The sequence below is a fragment of the Balearica regulorum genome, chromosome 18 (genome assembly GCF_011004875.1).
Source record: "Balearica regulorum gibbericeps isolate bBalReg1 chromosome 18, bBalReg1.pri, whole genome shotgun sequence".
NCBI lineage: Eukaryota > Metazoa > Chordata > Aves > Gruiformes > Gruidae > Balearica > Balearica regulorum.
In genome coordinates, this window is record NC_046201.1 from 7640253 (window position 1) to 7655184 (window position 14932).

The 14932-nt window shown below is 53.5% G+C and overlaps 1 protein-coding gene and 6 non-coding genes across 8 annotated transcripts; 3 read left to right on the top strand and 4 right to left on the bottom strand.

Annotated features, from left to right (window-relative positions):
- The first annotated feature begins 59 nt into the window (after positions 1-59).
- On the top strand, positions 60-2458 carry MRPL58 (mitochondrial ribosomal protein L58). Of its 2 annotated transcripts, none has more exons than XM_075770621.1 (6): positions 60-212; positions 625-661; positions 888-947; positions 1560-1642; positions 1750-1919; positions 2217-2458. In XM_075770621.1, the coding sequence occupies exons 1-6, from the start codon at positions 60-62 to the stop codon at positions 2299-2301; spliced, it is 588 nt and encodes a 195-aa protein (XP_075626736.1). In that variant the 3' UTR covers positions 2302-2458. The 2 variants fall into 2 exon arrangements, with proteins under 2 accessions (XP_075626736.1, XP_075626734.1); XM_075770619.1 differs by having other exon boundaries at positions 60-198; positions 608-661.
- Positions 2459-3042: 584 nt separating this feature from the next.
- Positions 3043-3115, top strand: TRNAR-UCU (transfer RNA arginine (anticodon UCU)). The gene has a single exon. It is a non-coding gene; the product is annotated as a tRNA-Arg (tRNA).
- Positions 3116-3939: 824 nt separating this feature from the next.
- On the bottom strand, positions 3940-4012 carry TRNAR-CCU (transfer RNA arginine (anticodon CCU)). The gene has a single exon. It is a non-coding gene; the product is annotated as a tRNA-Arg (tRNA).
- A 460-nt stretch (positions 4013-4472) lies between these two features.
- On the top strand, positions 4473-4545 carry TRNAR-CCU (transfer RNA arginine (anticodon CCU)). The gene has a single exon. It is a non-coding gene; the product is annotated as a tRNA-Arg (tRNA).
- A 475-nt stretch (positions 4546-5020) lies between these two features.
- TRNAR-UCG (transfer RNA arginine (anticodon UCG)) lies at positions 5021-5093 on the bottom strand. The gene has a single exon. It is a non-coding gene; the product is annotated as a tRNA-Arg (tRNA).
- Positions 5094-8068: 2975 nt separating this feature from the next.
- On the bottom strand, positions 8069-8141 carry TRNAR-CCU (transfer RNA arginine (anticodon CCU)). Its single transcript has one exon. It is a non-coding gene; the product is annotated as a tRNA-Arg (tRNA).
- Positions 8142-8431: 290 nt separating this feature from the next.
- TRNAR-UCG (transfer RNA arginine (anticodon UCG)) lies at positions 8432-8504 on the bottom strand. The gene has a single exon. It is a non-coding gene; the product is annotated as a tRNA-Arg (tRNA).
- Between the last annotated feature and the right edge of the window lie 6428 nt (positions 8505-14932).

Consider the following 14932-nt stretch of genomic DNA (forward strand, 5'->3'; position numbering starts at 1 on the left):
AGCGCGCGGCCGCCGTTTCCGTGGGGACGCCGTGGCGGAAGCGCACCGCGGGAACCAACATGGCGGCGCACACGCTGCGCGGCCTATGCCAGCTGAAGCTTCTCGCCGCCCGGTTCTCGCAGCGGGCCGCCGCCGGGACCGAGTACCGGAGCGCGTATAGCCTGGACAAGCTGTACCCGCCGCAGCAGGACGGCGCTGCTGCCAGCGCCCCGGTGAGTGGAGGGGGGCGGGGGGGGGGGGGGGAGACGAGGGATGGGCGGGGCTTAGTGTCTGAGTGACATGAGGGGTGGGCGGGGTGTATGTCAAGGGGCGGTGCCATCGCGCGTGGGCGGGACTTTAGCCCAAGGGGCTGTTGTTGCGGGAGGGCGGGGCTGATCACAAGGGGCGGTGCTACCGGGGGTGGGCGGGGCTTAGCGCGGGGAGCTGTTGGCGGTGGTTGGGCGTTGCTGAGCGGAAGGGGCGGTGCCGTCACGGGTGGGCGGGGCCAGGCAGCCTTGGGGGCGGGGCCTTGTGTCCGGGGGGGCGAGCGGGGCCGGCCCGAAGGGCCGTCGGGGCGTCCCGGGGTGTCCCAGGGCGTCCCGGGGCGTCCCGGCTCCTGACGCGGCACCCTGCCCTGTTTTCCAGGAGGAGAAGCAGCCCGGCGCCCTCGACATCCCCCTGGGTGAGTGTCCCCCCAAAGCGGACCTGGGCTCGGGTGCTCGGTTGGGCTCCAGGCTGCGGAGCCGGCGCTCGGAGCTGAGCCCAGCGCCAAAGCACCAGCGAGTCCCAGGCGCCCCTCGGGCCCGCGTGCCGCGGCCTGGCTCGTCCCCGGCCCTGCTGCCCGTCGCAGACCCGGCTGGGGACGAGGCCGCGGGTCGGCACGCCGCTGCTCTGCTCTTCCCTTCCAGCTCGCCTGACCGTGTCCTACTGCCGGAGCAGCGGCCCTGGAGGGCAGCACGTTAATAAAGGTGAGGAAGAGACTTACAAGGGAAAAATCCTAACCTTTACCTTGTTTCTTTATACTTTGTGGCGAAACAGTTGGAGCTTGAAATGAAAGAGCACCTTTGTGCTGCCCGATGCTAATTTTTCATTATCGTTACCCTGCGTTTTAACAGAACTTCTAAGTCTTTACAGTGCTCGAGACCAGTGGTACCAGATTGGATTCTCCTAGAAACACTCTTACTGGGATCGTTGCTGCTACACGTGTCACACTAAACACCAGTTGTCTGTTCTCGTTGATCCAGCGTACAACAAGTCATCTGGATTCCGAGATGTCCCAGTGCAATAAATTCTCAGCTTCATTCAAATAAACTGAAAATACTTCCTGTTCTGCCATGGCAGTAGCAATAAATCTGGTAGTGTGTAGAAAGGCAAATACCATGACAAACTATAATTTAGAGTTTGTCTTGTAGAGTGATGTGCAAAAACATAGCAAGAAAAAAAAAAACCTGTGATCTTTCAGGAAATTAATACTGGAATCATCCTATGTTCAAAGCCAGCAGTGTACAGACTGAAGTATCTCATAAAACTCGGGAAGATGAGCCATTACATTGAAAAAAGATCCCATATTTCCCCCCCAGTGAATACCAAGGCGGAAGTTCGGTTCCACCTGGCGTCAGCAGACTGGATCCCAGAAGCTGTGAGACAAAAGATGGCATCGATGGTAACTACCCTTCCCCTTCCAGCCGCGGTTTAAGTGTCACACTTTCAGCCAGAACATGACAAGTTTAACGAGGTTTCAGCCATCACATCACTTTTTCCCCTCTTTAGCACAGGAACAAGATAAACCGAGCTGGTGAGCTGATTGTGAACTCTGAAGAGAGCCGCTACCAAATGAGGAACCTGGCAATTTGTTTAGAAAAAATCAGAACCATGGTCACGGAGGCTACCGAGAAGCCCAAGGTGGTGTCTAAGGAGACTACACAGCAATTCATAGAGAGGTATCTTTATTTAAATGGCCTTTATTTGAGATGGATTCACATTATCATGTTCCATGATTTAGTTCGCAGCCTCTTTAAACAATCTTGATCATACTCATTTGGATTTGCTTTTAAAAAAAAAAATCCAACAAACATCACTGGTCCATTAGAGCTTATGTGTTTTCCTGCGTGGCATCCCCAGAACAGGGACTGTCTGTGGACATTTGTCTGCTCACCGAATCTACATTATAACTGTGCTCAAAGTTGAATATTTAAATGTTTTCTTTGATACTAAAGGATCATTTTGTTTTGTTTTAGGGTGGAAAAAATGAACCGTGAACGACTACGACAGAAAAAGATACACTCAAATATAAAACAGAGCAGGAAGGCAGACTTTGACTGAGAACAGCGGAGATCAAAGTCCTCAGCGAACCATTTTTTTAAAGAGATGGCGTTGGCAGCTGTAGATGATGCTAACTCATGAGCTATATTGAATAAAAATGGTCTAAGCATGTAAATAAAAATATTTAATACCTCCTTTTGAATCTCCTGATGATACACTGTGACACCTTGTCAATCATTTTGCAGAAAAATTAGTGTTCTTGTTTGAGAGAAACTAAAAATTCAGATTTGTCAGCTACTTTTTTAATTCTTTGTGTGCTTTATCCAGCCCCCTGCTCTATGAGAGCACCCTCTGCTGCTGAACACAAAAGCAGCAGTAGGTTTATGGGGAAAGAAAGGGAAGAGTAAAGGTGGTCTTAACTACGTATCTTAGTAGCAAATAGAGTAGTCATCATTTCAAGCACTTTCCTTCCATTTTAGTTGATTTTTTCCTAACCAAAAAAAGTGCATGTCATTTTATTAAATTAACCTAGAGCCGTGGCAGGAATTTGGCAGGAGACGGTCACTCTGTTAGTGTTAAAAGACAAACCCCACCCTGTAAGTACAGGAGGCTCCTGGCCTTTGAGGTAGAACACCAGAAAACCTCAAACTAAGTCTTACGGCTTAACGAGCCCCTCGTTAGTGGGCTCAGTTTAAACAGACCAAAGTTCTGTGGAATAATGCGGATTTTGTCACCACCAGATCAGTTCACTGGGGGGGTCTCAAAGATGTCAAAATTGCACTTTTTTCATATTTTCACAGGGCCCCAGTGGCCTAATGGATAAGGCACTGGCCTTCTAAGTCAGGGATTGTGGGTTCGAGTCCCACCTGGGGTGAGGAGAGGCAGTTCTGTTTTAGGCAAGAACCAAATAAGAGGGGAAGTGCTCTCCGCTGGTCCCTCGGGTTTAATTGGGGTACAGTGAGGTGCGGCACTCATGCTTCTCCTACAGCCGGCACCTGGTCCCCTTTCGAAGGTGGACTTTTGAGTTCTGCCCTTACACCATCCAGCATTTACATCTGCAAAAAGCTGAAAGCTCAAATCCCACATTCTCCCCAAACCGGGCTGCTTGGGGGGCGGGGTGCAGGAGCACACCAATGCACCCCGACATCCTTGCCACGAAACCCTGCCCCAAGCTGTGTGCGCCCTGCCCAGCAAGAGGAGCAAAGATAAGAAACTCTTTTCCTGCCTAAAGCTTTTCTGCGGGGGGGGGGGGGGGCTGCCAGCCCCCCTTTTAACAGGCAAAGGTGTCTGCAGCTCCGAGGTGTGCCCCGGCCCTTACAAGCAAGGAGGGAGTGTCACTGCTTCAGACAGATTGCTGTCACTCAAAGTCATCACACAAGCATCAGCTGCGACAGCAACAGCCTCAGCTGAGACCTCTGAGACCAGGAGGCCTCGCTGCCGCGTATCGCCCGCCGCTCAGCTTTCCCTCCCCGGATTTTACAGGAAGATTTGCAAAAATTTTGCTGAAAGCCAGCGCACAGCACAAGGCCTTGGAGGAGATGGATGCTTCAAGGAGTAAAAGTGTATCCCAAGATTGTGCTTGTTTTTACACCCATCAGGGTGTCCACATCAGGACAGGGGTGCCCTGGGGGTGCCCCAGAAAGAGATGAGACCAAGGCACCCCGGGACCCAGTGTAGATCTCCAGAAGGGAAAAGAGTCACCCCAGATGGGACTCGAACCCACAATCCCTGGCTTAGGAGGCCAGTGCCTTATCCATTAGGCCACTGGGGCTGCACACAGACGTATTTTTGGTGCTGTAACTTAACTCTGTGATGGCCAGAGGGGAGCGCGGCCACGGCGTGCAGGAAGGGGGGGCCACACTGCCCGTGGAGGACCCCCCGGGACTGAACGTCCCCAGCACTGCTCCCCCCAGAGCCACGCAGCTCAAGTCTCCTCCCTCCCTCCATCACCCCGTAAATCCGCCCAGCGCAGCCCCAGCTCTGTGCGCAGAAATACCGGCGGGGAGGGGGGGGGGGGGAATAGGGCTGGAGACCCCTGCCAAGGGCCCGGAGACCCCTGCCAAGGGCCCAGCCTCACCCCGCTCCCCCGCGGCGGGAAGTGCCGGTGCCCACCGCCGGTTCTCCGTGTAACAGGCCGCCCCGAGAGGCCGTTTGCTCCGGACCCCCGAGGATCAAGCGCTGGGGGGGGGGGGGGGGGCGCGGACCAGAGGACGGGGGGTGGCTCTTGCGCGGCCCCAGTGGCCTAATGGACAAGGCACTGGCCTCCTAAGCCAGGGACTGTGGGTTCGAGTCCCACCTGGGGTGGCAGCCGCTTTTTTTTGTCCCCACCCCCCCCAATCCCTGTTCTTTGCAGCACGCCCGGGCGGGGGGGCGGCGGGGGGACCCCACAGCACACACACTTTCCCCCCGTGCCTCGTCCCAGCCCCGCCGTAGCTCACCGAGCGCTTCCTGCAGCGATGAAAAGCCTCAGCCTGGCCCGGCCCAGCCCTTTTATTTCCCCCCGGGAACCGGCCCCAGCTGGGGCTCTGCCGCCGCGCCCCGGGGCCGGGCCCCGGTTCACCTCCACCCCCGGGACAGGGCGCCCCGGGCGGGAGATCCCCGGGGACTTGCAGGGCAGATCGCACCCTAAAGCTGCCCCCCAGCACGGGCACGTCCCCTCGAGCTTTGCCCCACTGATATCCCTGGGGGTGCTCTCACCCCACGGGGTATCCGATCGCCACCCCCCCAAGCCAGCGGGGCAGGAAATTAAACGCCTCGGGGATCTCCCGGGGCTCTAAAACAACCACGAAGGGACTCGAACCCTCAATCTTCTGATCCGAAGTCAGACGCCTTATCCATTAGGCCACGTGGTCCCCCACAACTCTGCTCCGGGCACAGTGACACACACGGGGGGGTCCCACGGGTGGCCCCGCCGCCCCTGTGCATCAGGTCCCACGGGTGGCCCTGCCCTGCCGTGCATCGCTCGCACTCCCGTCCCTCCCGGGATCACGCCTGTTCCTCCCAGCCCAACGCTGGCGATGGGCGATGGTCCCCCCCCATGGACCCCGTGTGCCAGTAGGTCATTGCAGACCCCCCCCCCCAGCCTCAGTTTACCCCGAACGTGCTGCTGGAGACCGTGTCGTGCAGGGATCCTGCCAGCTGGAGCAGCAACATTCCCCTCCTGCCCCCGGCCTCGCTGCCTGCTGCTGCCGAGGGTGCCAGCAGCTCAGAACACAAAGGCAACCCGAGATGCGAAGAGCAGGCCCTATCCAGGAGACACCCGCAAAACACCCCCTGACACAGAGCAGCTGGGGTCACCCCCCTGCCCCCCAGCTGGCCAGACCTTCCCGCCAGGAAGGGCAAAGCCACTGTCACATCCAGCCGCGGCTGCGTACAAGCCGTCAGCAGGAGGGAAGGAGTGTTTGACTGCCAGGGTCGGGCATCGTTGGTGAAGGAAGAAGGACGGGGACAGGTCCATGGAGACAACTCGTCCTTTCCCATGACGGCATTCAGTGTGATGGTCACAGTGTCAATGAGCCGCCGGTAACGGCCTCGCACTGTAATGTAGCACCACTACAGCATAACGGTGTGACACAAGGGGAATCACCACGGGCCTCATTAAGCTCCTGCTCATTATCAATAACGTCTCCTGTGTTCTCCTCCTGGTGCAGCTTGGCTTCTCCTCAAAACCTGCGTTTCTCATCTAATCCTAAAACAGTTTCCCAAAGCCGGCTGCAGGGCAGGAAGGTATTTCAACCTCCTCCACAGCCGTGGGAGGTTTTGGGGACATGTTGGTTCCTGGGGTACGTTCAGCTCAGCTTCGACCAACGTGTCTTTTCTGATGTGTCCATCAAACGAAAACTGAGCAGAGGTGTGCTGGAGAGACAGGGCTGCACAAGAAGAGCACTTGTGCTCCGTGGGTGTGCAAAGCTTCCCAGTACAACGGGTGGCAGCAGCCGGCAGACAGACCAGAGCACGCAGCAGCTGCCCCAGCTTCATCCCCCCGGCACCCTCGAGAGCTCGCTAAGGCATGGGGGGGGGAAGGAGGTGGAGGGTGCAAATGCCAGTGGTGTCAGATGGGGAGAGCTGGTGTTTTCTTCCCTCTCTGCACCCTGGTCCTTGCAAAGCAGCTCCTGCTCATGAGGACCAGCACCGGTTCAGCCTTCTGCTGCCTGAGAACTAGTGCTCCAGAGGCAGGAGAGGAGAGAAACAGCAGGAACAAAGCCCGGTGCCACCTGAGCGAGGCCATCACTGATGGAAGTCCCTCAGACCATGCAGTGAACCAGCCCAGGCCCCTCGCGATGCTGCCACCGGGACACTCCAGCGGCTCTGCAGGTACAGCATCTCCAGGAGATGCAAAGAAAATGCTGCCTGAAGGAAGCCAAATGATCAAACACCCCCAAAAGCCACTTGATGCTATCCAAACCTGTAAGAAGGATGCAAAAAAAACCATGCTCTGGCCACGCTTTCAACCACAGCCCTGAAGCTGGTCACCCAAAGAGGGGGAAATCAACTGGTCCCAGGTAACACCAGCCTGGAGGGACCCCTTTCCACCCTTTCCCCAGCCCCCAGAGCTGGCAGGGCTTGCTGAGCAGCACAGGGACCTGCAGTGCCTGGGGCTGCCAGCGGTCCAGCATCTTGGGCTTCAGCAGATTTGCTGCTTTCCAGGCAGCAGAGTAATTTCCTCCCCCACCTAACAGAAAAAAATTACTTAGAAAAAAACTTCACTTTATGTTTTACTAGTGTGATATCACCCTGACCACAACTGCCTTTTAAAAGCCATTAACTGCATAGGAAAAGACCCTCCAAGCAGCTTTTAAATGCAACTAACCTGAGAGGGCATTATCCCAAAGGCAGAGGACCCTGATCCCAGGGCAGCACAGCCAAATTGCACGACCTCCAACCACCAGCCCCTCGTGGAGATGCGGTTTCTGGTGGAGGAGTAAAGCTTTCTTCCCATCAGAGCTTGTCCTGCTCTGGGAAGAGGTTTGCACGACACCTGCAAGGAAGTCAGTCCCCAGCATCAGTCAGCCTTTTGCAGGGGGTCAGGTGACAGGGAGCACCAGGAGGGGGTAAAAATGCAGCCAAAATTCCCTGCTCAGCCCTGACACAACACAGACCCAGCTCTGCCCAGACAAGGCTAAAAAAACCAGCTTTAACTGCTCTGCTTTGCACCTTTCGGGACACCTTGAAAGGCAGATGGGGCAGAGTCAGTGATGGACATGCTTTCCTCTCCAAAAAACATCCTTTCATTAACAAGTCCCGAGGGAAAAGCCGGTTGTTACTCCCTCAGTAACAGCCACACCGGAGCGCTCGGCACACGGGACCGCACGACTGGCCGGACAAAGCATCCGCCTTTGCACCAAAGCGTGAGGCACTTTGTAGCTGCTCCTCGTTGCTTCCCTTATTCACGGGGTCTAAACTGGGACCGCTGGCCAGGAGCGGAGAACCACATCGTCCCAAGAGCGTTGGGTACAGCTTGCGTACAGCAGCTGTTGGCACAGCGAGCAGGCCTGGAGCTGCCGTGGGGATCTCCTTGCCCCAAAACACACGTTGCGGACCACCTCAACCTCCCTCTTCAAGTCTCCCGCTCCGCAAGCTCTGTCTCCAGCGGCTGCGCTCAGACACGCGCGTCCAGCAGCGCTGCTTTATTCTCACCTCTGGGTTCTCCCGCTGCATTAATCTCCTTAATTGACTTCTGCAACCAGGGATGGGAAACATTTTCCCACCAAAGTCAGCGCAGCAAGCAGAGGCCTGGCAGTGCTGCCCGGGGCTGGCGGCACTAAAACGGGGAGAAGGAACACGGAAAGGGGGTTGGCACCTACAAAATGGAGGGGGGGGGGGAGCTCACCCCAGATGGGACTCGAACCCACAATCCCTGGCTTAGGAGGCCAGTGCCTTATCCATTAGGCCACTGGGGCTGCGCAGGGCGCGCGCCCCGGCCCGCGGGAACGGCCCCGACCCCGGCGCCCGCCCGGGCAGGGAGACCTCGTGCTGCGGGTGTGCAAACGTGGTCACGCGTGTAACCCACGCGTGGGAACCACCCCGGGGCACCAGAGGGAGGGGAAGCGGAGCTGGGCTGTACAGGAGAGAGGGGGGACACGGGACCAAACCTGGGTTTGGCTTTTCCCCTCCACGCCCCAAGGGGAAGAGGCGCAAAGAGAGAAGTGGGAAAAGCTGGAGCGGGTTTAAAAACGGGGGGGAAAAGGGCCGACCACGAAGGGACTCGAACCCTCAATCTTCTGATCCGAAGTCAGACGCCTTATCCATTAGGCCACGCGGTCACTGGTGCTGCAGGCCCCCCAGCGATGCTCCCAACCCCCAGCATGGCTCCCACCCCCCCCGGGTCCCACCGCCGGGACACCAGCGCTGGAGCACCCCGGGTGTGGGGGCACGGTGGGATGCCAGAAGACACGGCCAGGGAAGGACTATCTGTTTCCACAGCCACGCCGTGGGGAAATCAAGGGTGGGACTTGCCGGCTGCCATTGCTGCGCTGGAGCCGGGGGACAATCCTGCAGGCAGGGCCTGGGTGCTTGGCTGGGGAGAGGCAGCAGGGTGCTGCTCAGTATGGGCTCTCCCCGAGCATCCAAGCCATCCCATCGCCTCACCCAGCCTTGCAAGTGCCACGCCGGTATGGCTTCCCTCCCTCCTCTGTCCCCTGCGATGAGCTGCTGCAGGAGGGATGTTGTGCAGAGCGTGCGGTGGAGCCGAGGACCTTACTGCAACAGGACATGGGGGGTACCAAAAGTTTGCAGAGCAACAGGACAGGTTTGCAGCTCCTGTGTACTCAATCCACGGGCTGCTGACAGACATAAGGGATTGCTGGAGGCCAAGTCACCTCTAGCACCATTCTGGGGGCTCAGCGTTGGTCCACCTCTAGTGACACTGTCATCCGTCAGCATAAGCTCCTACATCCAACACAGCCCTCAAGTCCCAGCACAGAAGTCACCCCTGCTTCTCCTTGTGCGCCTTATGTCCAATTCAAACCCTGTCATATGGGTTTCAAACCTTTCAGATACAACCAGAGGTCACAGTAATAAGGTGCCATCTACGATGTCCTAGAGGGATAGGACTCTCCAAGCACACATGAATTGGAGCTGCTCACCCACAAGGGAAACATCACTTTGAGCACCCGAAGGTATCGCTGCAATCACCGCAGGAAAAATAGGCAGTGATGGAGAGGAGGGCGGGTGAGGGAAAGACAGGCGGAGATTAAAAAAAAAAAAAAAGTCTCTGAGCCTTTCAACTTAACCCTAAGGACTTGGAGCAGCTACTTGAGAGCACAGGAGATCAGCAAGGAGGCAGAAAAATAAAATCAGTGGGTGCACAAAAGGTTCAGTGCTTTGGGAAATGGCGACATGCTCTAATGCCCCACAGCCTGGGCTGCTATGGAGCAGAACCGGGCTCGAGCAGCCTCTCCTCCGCCTCCCCGGCACCCCTCGCATTGCACAAGCACCAATTCCTGTTCCATTTCATTGGGGTTGCAGCAGACTCTCAGCCCTGTAAATGAGACAAGATTCGTTTCTGAGTGGCTCTGGCTCCTCGCCTTTTTGTTGTGGAGATGGGCCCTTTCTTTTCCTCTCCCTCAAATTGTTGGATTTTTTTTTTAAATGACCTTATTTTTCCTTTACCACAACTAAAGGCTGCTCCCAAGAGCCAGCTGAGTGCATCAAACCATTAGCAAATTCTTCCTACCAATGCAAATAAATATATAAAAAGTCTAGCTTCTGTTTACAAAATATCCATCCCTCATTAATAAATATCAAATCAACTTCTACACAACAAATGACGTGTCCTGGAACTGCTCATAAGACACACAGTACCATTTGCCTCCTTATTTGGAAGCAGGAGAGGATGCAGCGAGCTTTTATAGCTATCCTCACCTTTTCTCTTGGGACAGGTAAGTTCAAGAGAGATAGAAAAGCTTTGAGGAATTCTGTTCTTATCTATGTGAGGAGGGATTTGCCTATATTAATGATGTTTTTCATATCCATAGCTCCATACCTTTCCTCTCTCACACACGTTGAGATCTTGCCTGATCCTTTTCTGATTCAAGTGGAATTTCTTTTTCTAGCAGGGGCTGCTCCAAGGTACGTCTGCACCTACTATGATGTTGTTGAGCACCTGAACGTTTCCTCTCACAGCAAGCTGCACGCACACGTACTGCCCAAGACAAATTTGAAGGAGCCTCTGGAAGTGAAGATGGATTTTATGCTGGTGGCTATTCTCTCTGTGGTAAGGACCCAAAACTCCTGTTGAGTCTTTATAACAGAAAACTGGGAGATTGCTAGATCGGGGTCTGAGCCTTCTGCCAGGCAGGGCTGAGCCAGCAAGGCCAGGGGGTGAGGATCAGCCCTTTCCACATCTTCAGCTTTCTGCTGTTCAAAAGCATTTTTAGCAGATCTGGAGTGTTTTTTCCCACCTACTTCCAGGAAAAAAGTTCAGAGGCAGGTTCAGACAAGCTCTAAAACCAACCCTGTGGGGTGCCTGAACCGAGCAATGCATTGGCAGGGCACTGGTATGCAAATGTTAACAATAACCTATTTTATCTTTTTTCAAACTATCAGACCGTATGCTCCCACTCCTCAGCCGCAGGACCAAGATCCTTGAGCTCTCCTCCTGAGCTGAGTTTCTCCAATCTGTGCTGGGAGAGCTTCTGGGCTCTGCATTGGATGTACCTAAGAAAATCAGGTCGATGTCTTGCTTTTTGTTTCTCCAGGTCGAAAAGCTCCAGACAGTCACTTTTTACTTCGTGTTGAACCTGGTAGGTCCCTCGAGAGCGTTTCTCTCCTGTGATGCCCAGCACGATGGCTGGCGCTGAGCCCGGCGCTCATTTCTCTCCTGCAACTTCTTCCCCCAGGAGTGGAAAAACACCCTTGCAACCTGGGACCCGCAGGATTTCTGTAACATTTCCAAAATCATTCTGCCCACGGATACGTATTGGTCTCCCCCCATCTTCATTTTAGAGCGGTAGGTCCCCCTTTCATTTTTATCCACTGGCTTAAGAGAAATCAACGGATGCAAACTGTTGGTATTATTGTAGGAAATGGGATAAACTCACATGGTTAAAAGTTGTTCCCATGAGCTCTCTGTAACCAAGAACCTTATCATTTAGCTTAATGGCGACCGCAGTTTAGACAAAGCACTTTGTGGCTCTCTAATACTGTAACATCTCCAGAAACGGCCCATCTGGGCTGTAGTTAAAGCTGAGGAAGCAGCAGAGACCAGCAGCGTCGTGGGATGAAATGACCCTTAAGCAGTTTGTTGTAAGCCAGAGGACAGAGCGCTGGGGTCTGACAGAGGGATGGGCACCGCCGTTAGCTCTTCGGCGGGGGGGAAGGAGGGGGACGGAGCTCTGCAGCACCCCGCAACCATCCCCTGCCCCAGACGAGAGCGGGAAGCAGAGGAGAGAGGAAGGAGCTTCCTTAGGAGGTGCAGAGCTACCTTAGGAGGTGCAATACACTTTAGTGCAGCGGTGCTCAGGAGCCCTTCGTCAAGCCCCAGGTTTCCTCTCCTCACTGCTACATCCCGGGGGTGGGTGACGGCACAGAGCCTCCCCGAAAGGATGCTTACAGCCCAGGCTTTTGCGGGACTGAGGAGCGTTGCAGCGTCTCGGAGCTCGGTCGCTCTCCACTTTTGTTTCCTCCAGAGTGAACGGACAGAAGTCGAACTTGGATTATATGGCCATCACGCACAATGGCAGCTTCAACTCCACCCAACCCTTCCAGGTTACCTTAACGTGCAGCCTGATGATCCTCAAGTTTCCCTTTGACACCCAGACGTGCAACTTGAGCATAGCTTCATTTCTCTACCCAGGTACAAATGGAGTTTTACCACAGGAGGAGGAAGAGATGAGCTGGACCCTGGCTAACTCCTGGGCTCCCTTAGCAGCACCACACGCTCACACAGGGTTAGGAGGGTTGAGGCCGTGTAAATCCATGGAAAACGGGCTAAAACAGTCATTCTGTTTTGGCACGTTTCCCAGCAACATCTCTGGAAGCATCTGGATGTTCTGTGGCAAGTGCCCCCTGGGACTGGTCTCTACAAACCAAGCAACTAGCAGGTTTCCTGCAACAAGGCTGCTTGTTCACACACGATTTTGCAGGGCTGATCTTTAAATATTACCTGAAAGCCGTGGAAACAAGAGGAAATTAAGGACAGTGTCAGGGATCCAAACTGCAGTCAAAGTTCATCCCAACAGGAAGGGTTGAAAAATAAGCAGAGGTGACACGAAACTGTCCAAGTTCCCATGTGCAAAGGACAACTGTCCTAATTTACCAGAGATTTCCCCTCTGATCCACGTTCCCAGAGGTCCAGCCGAGTCTCTTCACCGGAGTCCTTTTTAATTTCTCCCTGATGTGCTAAGAAACCCCAGCACTGTGAGAAACGTTGCCTTTCCCCATCTGCACACACCCTTGGTTGGGAGGGAAAGAGAGAGGAAATAACTGACCTCTAGTAAATACCTAAATTCTGCAACTTCTCTCCTCCTTTCCCTCCTGCCCAAGCAGTAACAGACCTTGTCATGAAGACGAGACGGACACCAGCTGAGATGATGAAAGACAGCCAGAGTTACTTCCTAACTGATGGAGAATGGAAGTTCACCAACCTGAGCATCATTGAATACATAGAAGAGCTGGATAACGGAGAATTTTCTCTGGTCACCTTCGTGGTATGGCAGTACTTTTGTATTATACTGCACTGATTTGCCATCAAAAAGAAAAAAAGAAAAGTATGAAACAAGACAATTTTCTACATTAGGGAACAAGCATTCACCCAACACAGTAGGTTATCTCCTGGTCACCTAAATTTTGTCCATCTTCTTCAACAGATTTCCATGGAGAGACGACCCACTCTGTATATTTTGAACCTGATCCTCCCAACGTGCGCCCTGTATCTGCTCGATATGGCGGTGTTGTTTGGACCCAGCTCTTTCGAGGAGAAAATCAATTTCCAGATTGCCATCATCCTTGGCAGCTCCATGTTAGCTGTGATTCTCAACAACATCCTTCCAACTTCCTCCAACAAACCACCCGTAATAGGTACCCATCTTTACTGCATAAAAACTAACTGGGTTTTACACAGCTCTAAGGGAGATCTTTGGGTGTTTATGGACACACTCATGAACGCTGAAGTTGTGAACAGCTAAGCTTTATCAGCTTGCTGGACTCTGCAATTCCCCCCTTCCCCGCCTGGCAGAGCAGACAGGATTACATTCAAGAAAATGATGCCAATTATGAAGGGCTTTCTTGGTTTTTGTGTTGTTCTGCAGTGGTATTCTTCTTAGGCACCTTCCTGCTTATGATCATGGCCGTGCTAGACACCTTCTTCCTCTTGCACCAGCAGCACAAATCCCTACGCTTCGACAAGGTTCTCAGAAGCTTCCAGCAAGGTAATGCCACCCATAACATCTTAAACAAGTAGGTCGGGTTACCTGCACCTTACTGCAGGTTCCGTTGAGCGAGGGTGGGTTTCCCAGCCAGTACCAGTGGTGGTAGCCACCCACCAATCCCCTATACTGACACATGCTCTTTGCAGACGAGCACGCCGAGCTGGCACCAAGAGCCGTGAACAACCAGACCGTGAAACACCTCGCCAAGGGAGGCACCCAACTGCTGAACCTTCCCAAGAAGGCTCAGGAGAAAGGGCAGCCAGCCAAGCCCCGTTGGCAACTGCAGGAGCAGGACCTATTTCTGCCAGTTCTGGAGAAGGTGCTTCTCTACAGTCACTTCTTCCTGTCCCTGGCTTTTTTCACTATTATTTCTATAAAATGGAGCAGCTAGAGAGCAGCTCTGCGCAGCGCTCCGTCAGTCTTTCTCTGCTGTATTGCTTCTAACCCTTCCACTGTAATTTTTTTTCCTGCTTGATTCATAGAGTTGCAGTTGTTTCAGTTGCCTAAATAAAAATAAAACTAAAAAACCCTAAACCCTCAGGGCAGGAGATCTGCATGCTTAGTGTTTTGTACTGTAGTTCAGTAGAACTACGTACGTTCTTGAAGTATTCTGTGGGCTAGCAAGATATCTGAATAAAACAATTGTGAAATCTGGGGATAATACCTTCATTCTATCTGTCTATAATTCTTACCACAAACATGACCAACAGAAAAGGGAGTAATGGCCTTCTCTTATAGAGATGTTTCCATTTTGGGGAAAGGTCAAGAATTCCACCTCCAATAATTAAATAAAACCACACAAGGCTGAGGCGTTTGTACTATTGTTTCTGTGAGTTTCAGTGAGACCCACGTCATTCAGAAACCCAGGACAGAGAGAGTAACAGGATCACCAGGAGTAAAGGGGTGATAGTTGGGATGTTTTAAAAAAATGAGTAACTTTAGGGTTGGGTTTGTGGGGTTTTGGGTTTTTTTTTTTTAATATATCTCAACACATCTACACTTCTTCAACTCCTTTTGCAATTGGCTGCACCTAAACCATCACCACCGATCTAGAAAACAGCCCTAGACCTCTGTCTGTAGAACTACCAAGACGTCATCTCCCGCTGCATCACAGATCGCTACTAAATACACTCCAGCATCTCAAAAGGCTTCGCACGTTCAACTTCTAAACAGCTATTTGCCCGCAATGGCAGAACTACTACATTCTCTGCACCATGAGGTCACACAGAGGAACAGATGATTTATCTGCATTACAGAAGATGCAACAGGACTCAGTTTTATCAACAGGTCTAGCTGGGATCTTGGTCCTTGCTACAAAAACA

Excerpts from the sequence above, each read along its gene's own strand:
- MRPL58 (XM_075770619.1), top strand. The coding sequence starts at position 60 with ATGGCGGCGCACACGCTGCGCGGCCTATGCCAGCTGAAGCTTCTCGCC. Across the intron at positions 948-1,559 it reads AGGGCAGCACGTTAATAAAG|TGAATACCAAGGCGGAAGTT; the intron begins GTGAGGAAGAGA and ends TTTCCCCCCCAG. Across the intron at positions 1,920-2,216 it reads ACACAGCAATTCATAGAGAG|GGTGGAAAAAATGAACCGTG; the intron begins GTATCTTTATTT and ends GTTTTGTTTTAG.